General features: G+C 46.5%; 1 protein-coding gene across 1 annotated transcript; it reads left to right on the top strand.

Annotated features, from left to right (window-relative positions):
- The first annotated feature begins 2,365 nt into the window (after positions 1-2,365).
- On the top strand, positions 2,366-7,491 carry MREG (melanoregulin). The gene is made up of 4 exons (XM_013004338.2): positions 2,366-2,371; positions 3,874-3,964; positions 6,315-6,478; positions 7,096-7,491. Exons 1-4 carry the CDS (start codon positions 2,366-2,368, stop codon positions 7,228-7,230), a joined length of 396 nt encoding a protein of 131 aa, XP_012859792.1. The 3' UTR covers positions 7,231-7,491.
- The last annotated feature ends 224 nt before the right edge of the window (positions 7,492-7,715 follow it).

Raw genomic sequence — 7,715 nt, 5'->3', positions numbered from 1 at the left:
TGCATACCCTTAGTGTTTCACCTCTGTGTGTTGGGGTCAGATTGGACACAATTCCTGTGCTGTGTCTCCAGTGTTGTGCCCCGTAGTGTTATGGGTCAGTGAGAGATGCTGTGCCTGGTAGTGGGTCCGGCCCTATGGTTCTCTCTGTGCTTTGGCTGCTCTGAGCAGGAATACCGTCCTCAAGGCTTGGTGGGCCAGGATATGCCTCACTCTCTCTTCCTCCCGCTTCATTTGCTCCTGTGTGCTCTGATCAGACATGTCCCTCTCCCTGAGCTGCAGCTTCAGTGCTGTCCTCTGAAGTGAATTCTTCTCAGGGGTGAGGGGGAAGCCCATGTAGTTGGGATTGGGGCTGGCCCCTCAGACCTCTGTATTGGTTCCTCTTTTACATCTTTTAAATGACCCTTTTGTCCTTCATGTATGATGTCTTTGATGTCATCACACCACCTGCTTGATATCTGGTATTTGATATTTGGTCATTAGTGTTCAATGAGCTCAGTCTGTTCTTGAGATGGTCCCTCAATCCGGGTGATGTTACACAATCTGCCCCAGTTATATTTCTCTCAAACTCATTGCCATTGAATCGATTCCAACTCATGCAGACCCTACAGGACAGAGTAGAACTGCCTCTCTGGGTTTCTGAGATTATAACTCTTTTTGGAATAGAAAGCCTCATCTTTCTCCTGTGGACTGGCTGAGGGTTTTGAACTGTTGACCTTGCGGGTCACAGCCCAACTTGTAACCACTATGTCATATAACAGACCTTGTGATATCACCCTTTCTCATTTGCTGCATTTATATTATAGTCTTTGGGTCTTATATTTAAAAAGGAATCCATATTTCCCTTTTTACTATTTAATTTTTTCAAAGGCCAATTCCTGGTTAAAATCCTGTTCAAGCTTCTAAAGTTTATATATCCACAGTATGGACATATGAAGTACATAATTCATTATACGAATGTTAAAAGAGCCCGTGTCAAATGCACATCAGTGTATCGATCATGGCAGGGCGGGAGGGGAGGGCGGAGGGGGAGATCCAAAGGTGCATCAGGTGTGGGCCTCCCTTGAGCAGATTTTGAAATTCCATATTGTTGCTTAGCTAATACATTGATTGGTTCTTCAACAGATATTTTATCAGAGTAACAGATGCCGAAACCGGGTGACCTCTAGAACTTCCAGTGTTGGTGTAGAAACTCTGCGTTCTGGATGACCCCCGTGGTGAATGAGTCATGTTGGTTGAGAAAACAGGGGCTGAGGCAAGAAGACAGAGGGAAATGAAACACTGTTTATTAGGAGAGCCCTTTAATCTCAAGCTAATGAAGCCCCCTAGTGGTGTGTTACGTAATTTAAGATTGTTTGAGCATCCGCAGCCACTGGGTACGGTTATGTGGGACTCGGACCACTTTTCCTCTCCTCCCCAAGCAGGGCCCCTTCCATTGGGGGTGACACAGGGCTGTGCCCGTATTTGATTCATACGCTGCTTTGTACCAAGAGGATTTTTAAAGCAACTTACGGTGAGCCCAGAGAGAGAGAACAAAATTACAAATAATGACATAAAAAGTAGATTAAAATGAAGACTCGTTTTAAAAATGCCTACTAAATAAACCTCTTCTATCTTCCCTAAAGGGTTCAAAATTTTTCAGGTAAGGGAGGCAACTGGTACGTGTTGAAATTCAGTGCCCAGAAAGATAATTTTCTGGAAAAGGAAAACTGTACTGAATTGTAAAAGCACAGAAAATTGTGTTCTCTGGGCCCTCACAGGTAGGGTGCTGAATCACGTGAGGTACGATGTGTTCCGTCCTTCTGGTAGAACATTCATCGCGGCAGTCTGAGTCTTGGAGAATTGTTCAATGTGGTCACCTCCGATTTGGGGGGTGGATGGGTACAAGCCAAGCTCTGTTCTGAGGGCTTGTATTCCTTCGTGCACTCCTCTCCCTAAGCCCGTGAAATGGTTGTTGCGGTGTGCCAGTGAGCCCGTTCAGACTCCTGGCCACCCTGTGGGAGAGAGCAGGCTGCCCCGTGCTGTCCTCAACTGCAGCCTTGACGAGAGCAGACTGACCTGTCGTCCTCCCAAGGAGCCGCTGATGGGTTAGAACCACTGACCTTTGGATTTGCCGTGCCTGGAAGTAGGAGATGAAGCAACTGAGACACAATGTAGTTAAGAACTTGTGCCAAGTCGCACTGCTAATAACTGATGTTACTGGGACTCAAACCTCAGCAGGCTACCTCGAACTCCTGTCAGTCCTTTCCACGAGGTTCTGAGTGGCCAGCTAAGTAACGTATAAAGCCCATTCACTGAAAACAGTTCTTGAAGTCCCCATCCCACCCCGTGAGTGATGGCTAGGGGAATTTGAGAGCTGCATTTGAACATGACGGTAAAGAAGAAGTTGCCTATTTCGAGATGCTTAACTTTGTGCTCTTCTAGCCTCACAGATTCTATCCCTCGCTTCGATCATTATGCACTCACGTGAATGCAAATGCACACACACACAGTGGTCATAAAAAGGGACCAGGAGAGTTTTCAAATTCATCGCTTCCTGATGGCTAGGAAATAGTTGAACCCCTGTACCTTTTTTATGACATATCTCTAGACGGAAGACCTGACATGGAGTCATAACAAAATAGACTTTTCTTTTGCAACGTGAGAACAAACCGCGTGTGATGGCAGCTCACCAGCTTCCTTTGCAGCGGTCCTGAAGTTGATTAGTAAGGAGCGAGGCATGCCTGAGAGCAGCGTGCCAGGAAGGCGGCTTCACTGAGACTTCTTCTCTGAGGGGAGTCAAAATGTCATCTGACTTGAGTCATAAGCCGAGCACTTAGAATGTTGTTCTAAACTGCGCAGTAGCATAGTTGCAGGCTTAATAGCTTGGGGGGAAATGAAGAAAATATATAGTCTACAAAATGTTCTGTATTGCCAGGTCTCCTTGAAAACAGAATCCCACGGTGTTTTAAAGGCATGCTTAGCTCCAAGAAGGTTCTGATGCTCCTGAAAGTTTCAGGTACCTGTGGGGCCAGCATAATGGCCGGCAACCCTTATGACTGAGAAAGGAGGTTTTCAGATTGATAACCTTTTAAGAACTCCGCTCCTGGATGCTAGCGAGACCCATCCTACAAAGGGGATGTGAATGAAGCAGAGATGCTGAAATGTGCTGATGGAACGATTGCCTGGGAATTCAGACACTTTGGGATTCCCGGTTCTCTTTTATTCTGATAACAAAAGGCACCTTTTTAAAAAAAAATCATTTTATTAGGGGCTCATACAACTCTTATCACAATCCATACACACATCTATTGTGTAAAGCGCATTTGTACATTTATTGCCCTCATCATTCTCAAAACATTTCCTCCAGTTTACAAAAGGCATCTTCAATTCTTTGTGTTTGTTTTCTTGTGTATTAGCCTCTCATGAACTTTGGAGCCAGGCCTGGGTTATCATGCTACTTCTGATACCTGTTAGAGTGCTAGTCGGTGAACTTCTTTGGAGCTCACTTTCAGTGGCCTTCTAGGGTGGTTCTTGGGCTCTCCCTGGGTGCAGGTAGTTGCTTTTACCTGCCTTCAATCCCCGTAACCCTCGGATGAGACATGTTGACCATTCTCAGCCCAGCTTCACAGCTGGAAACACTAACAGAGAACATAGGTCATGTGAAAAATCTACATAAGGCAATTTGATGTCCAGGGACCTGTCACATGGCCCGGAGCAGGTTCCCCAGAAACCTGGCATTCCCATTGACGACCCCTTCCCAGCTTCTCCTTTCCCCTCTCCATTCAGGCAGGCTCTGAAGAGACCTGCCTCTTTGGACAACTTGAAGTTCAGGACTGAGACAGCCGCTTAGAACAAAGAGTATAAAGTAAAACCTGATTTTCATTTTTCTTACAGGCATGGCAGAAGCTCAACTACGATATCTGTGCCCTGAGGCAGACTCGAAGGGAAGTGAGAAACAGATGGAAATGCGTTTTGGAAGAGTTAGGTGAGTCGGCAAGAGACGGTGACACGGTGAGGCGAACATAGTCCTGATCCCCACGCTGCGCTTTCTCCACCGTGATTTCTATAAAAGGAGCGTCAATAATAGACCAATTAAAGCACACAGCTCACTAATGGTTTTCCCAGTCTGCTTTCCATCTCTCCTTGAGCACAATCTTCTGTTCTTTCTGTTGCCACCAGACCGTGTCTGGAGGACCCACTCTGGCCCTCAGGTAGGGTAGCCCCGGGCAGTGGAGCCCTGGGACTGGCCAATGAGCAATCACTTTAGAAGACAAGGCAACTGCTAACCTCAGACTCACTACCATGGAGTCCGTCCCACTCGGAGTGCCATGGTAGGAAGAGCCGAATGGATTTTCTGAGGCTGTAAATCTGTGTGGGAGCAGACAGCCTCACCTTTCTTATTTAAAAAAAACAAACAATTTTATTGACATATAATTAACAAATCCTACAATCCAATAATTCAGTCACATCAACAAGAATTGTACAGCGTCATCGCAATCACTTTTAGAACATTTTCTTTGTTCTTTTATTCATCATTTTTTTAATCGTTTTATTAGGGGCTCATACGACTCTTATCACAATCCATACATACATCAGTTGTGTAAGGCACATTTGTACATTCATTGCACTCGTCATTCTCAAAACATTTGCTCTCCACTTAAGCCCCTGGAGCCTCACCTTTCTTGTTCGGAGCAGTTGTGGGTTTGAACCACCAACCTTGTGGTTAGTAGCCCAATATATAACTCACTCTGCCACCAGAACTTCTAACAAGGCAGGTTGAGGAAAATATTGTCTGTAAGAGAGGCAATAAAACTCAGAATAGAATTTCAGAAGGACCAGAAGGAAGCGAAGCTTTAAAATTGGGGAAGTTATTGTGGTATTACGTAGAAATTGGGTATTGGCTTTCTTCATTCTATTAGGGTTGTCCCATCGTAACATAAGCTTGTTTTGATGTTTGAGAGGTGAATTTATAAACTTTGCAGTGCTTCGTCCTTCTGCTTTGTAGGAGAACATGCTCCTTTGGTGTTACAGCTCTTCACGAGTGAGTGCAGAGTTGCTGGCCCCTATGCTTGAGTTGGTATGTGAAGGGCATGGGACCAGGCCTTGACCCATTTTGCTCACCCAATAGTCATATGAGCTGTGTTAGTCCAGGTTGACTAGAGAAACAAATTCATAGACATTCATGTGTGGATAAGAAAGAGCTTTATAGAAACGAGCAATTTTATATTCAGAAAACATCCCAGCCCAGATCAAGTCCATAAGTCTGGTAGCCCATATATCTGATACTAGTCCATAAATTCCTCTTTGGATTCACACAGCCATGCAATGATGCTGAATGCAGAAAGATCACAGGCCAGCGGGCAGAAAGTCTTGTGGATCCGGTGGTGGTGGAAGCATCTGAGCACTGGCATGGGTCTCCATGTGGCTCCTCCAGCTCCAGGGCTCTGACTCCATCAGTGTAGCTCCATGTGGCTTGTCACCAGGAATGTCTCGCAGAGAGTGTGTGTCCCGCCTCCAGGGAGGAAGACAGGAGTTCCCTGAATCCTCAGGAGAACACCATGCCCACACAGAGACTTCATTGGCTATGACCTGATTGACGGGCTAGACTCCACCCCTTCCTCAAGTTGACAGTAGATTATGTAACTGCCAAACGAGTTAGCAGTCTCTTTTTCACAGTGCATGTTCTCATAGAGAGCTTTCAGCCAATGTGTCTTTTATATCATTGGGTGACTTATTTTAACCAGCCAACCACCCAGAGGACTCTGAGTTTGGAGTCGTAGGGTAGGGGCACAGAGGTGGGCTACTCTGGATAGTAAGGGTGAGATGGGAACCGTGAGGTTGAGAAAGGAGGTCAAGATGGCAGTAGAAGGAGGATATCAGACAGACAGACAGACAGACAGACAGACAGACAGACAGATCAAACAAACAAGCAGGGAGTAAGCAGTCAATGGGTAAGTATCTGAGGCTTAATCTTTGTCGAAACACACCATTTCTTAAGAAGAAAGGCTAAGAATTTTGATGAAAGACCCTGCTGGTCACAGGGAGCTAGGAGCTGCTCAAGGAGGGGTGCTTTGGGCTTCAGATTTCTGATGGCCTTGGTAAGGCACCCTGCTGGTGCTGTCGGGTAAACTCTGGGCTGTTAGCCACAAGATGGGTGGTTCAAACCCAGCTGCCACTGTGGGAGAAAGAAAAGGCTGTCTGATTCCATAAAGACAAAACCATAAAAGCCCTGTGTGGGGTCACTGTGAGGTGGTACCTCTGGTATATGCTTCAGGACATCGTTGTTTTTTTTTTGCCTGCCTTCTTTTACACGAGGGCTATTATTTTTACCGTAGGTTTCCAAAGGGAAGTCGATTCCTTGCTGTCAGTAACTAAACTCAGCACCATCAGTGATTCTAAGAACACCAGGAAAGCTCGGGAAATGTTGTTGAAACTGGCCGAAGAGACCAGCATTTTCCCGGCAAGCTGGGAGCTCTCAGAGAGATACCTCATCGTGGTGGTAAGTGGAGGGGTTTTTCCATCGTCCTCATTCGGCTCGACATGTGTGCCTTTCCTGTACAACACGTGGAACAGCGCCGCCTTGTGTCTGAAACACACACCACTCCCTCCAGCAGGGGTGGCAGATGGATGGTGCTGGCAGCGCCCCCTGGTGGTCACTGGCATCAGGATCACCTGGAGGATTTCGGAATCACCTTTACACCTATTGAGGCCTGAGCTATGGCTCCAGAGCCTGTATTTTTGGCTGCTTTTGTTCCGTAAGCAGCTTCTGGGCCATTAGTCAGAGAGAGGAGAAACGCTGTTGATGCAGCCTAAATTGGAAAAAGATTTAGAAATAACTGAAAGTGGTGAAGTGTTATCCCTTAGGTGACTGAAAGGGTTAATGTCTGAGTCTTAACTTGGCTGAGAAAAATTTAGCACATTATTTTATTTCTAAGGGTGGATTTTGTTGTTAGTTGGTGTTTTCCCTCCCCCCCCCCCCCAACACACACACACACACACACACACACACACACAGACACACACACACCCCCGGCATGGTAAATCTTAGCCTGGCTCCTATCTTGGAGATGGATATATGTAATTTCTCGTTCTCGCTCTCTCTTTGTCGGGGGGCAGGATCGTCTCATCACTCTGGACGCTGCAGAGGAGTTCTTTAGAATGGCCAGTCGAACTTATCCCAAGAAATACGGAGTCCCCGGCCTGGCAGATGGCCAGAAGGAACTGCCCTGCCTTCCAGTCCCCAGTCCCTAAAGGAAAGGCCCGGAGACAGAATTGGAAGTCTTTCACCGGGACTCAGCCACCAACCCCAGCTGGACGATTGCATGGAGAAGACAGCGAGCAAGTAGAAGACGTGCTGAGTGAAAGATGAAGGATTCTGCCTCCTGCAGAAACCTAAGGGTCCGACTATCTGGTCTTCATGGGACCTTACTCTAGGAACTGTTCAGATTGTGTTGAAACCCCCCGGTGATCTTGTACCTTGAAAGAGCGTTAAAAGTGGTGGTCAATGGGAAATTTTGTCATGTGTGCTTAAATTCCTAGAAGCACCCATGGCACCCGTTTTTGTTTGGGTGGTCTAATAGCCTCCTCCCATGAATCCTATTTGGACCATGGCATGTTCTACTTGAATGAAATGGTATGGTTTAATAGAGCCCAGATTTGTATCACCCACTTCTAAGTAGTTAGTTACACAGCACCGGTTACCACCTGCACCATCTGAGGCATAATGTGCCCTTCTC

Source organism: Echinops telfairi, unplaced genomic scaffold (assembly GCF_000313985.2).
Source record: "Echinops telfairi isolate 266 unplaced genomic scaffold, ASM31398v2 ScPeMD7_3;HRSCAF=10, whole genome shotgun sequence".
In the NCBI taxonomy this organism is placed as follows: Eukaryota; Metazoa; Chordata; class Mammalia; order Afrosoricida; family Tenrecidae; genus Echinops; species Echinops telfairi.
The sequence above is the reverse complement of the archived record's forward strand: the minus strand, read 5'-3'. Positions and strand labels throughout refer to the sequence as shown.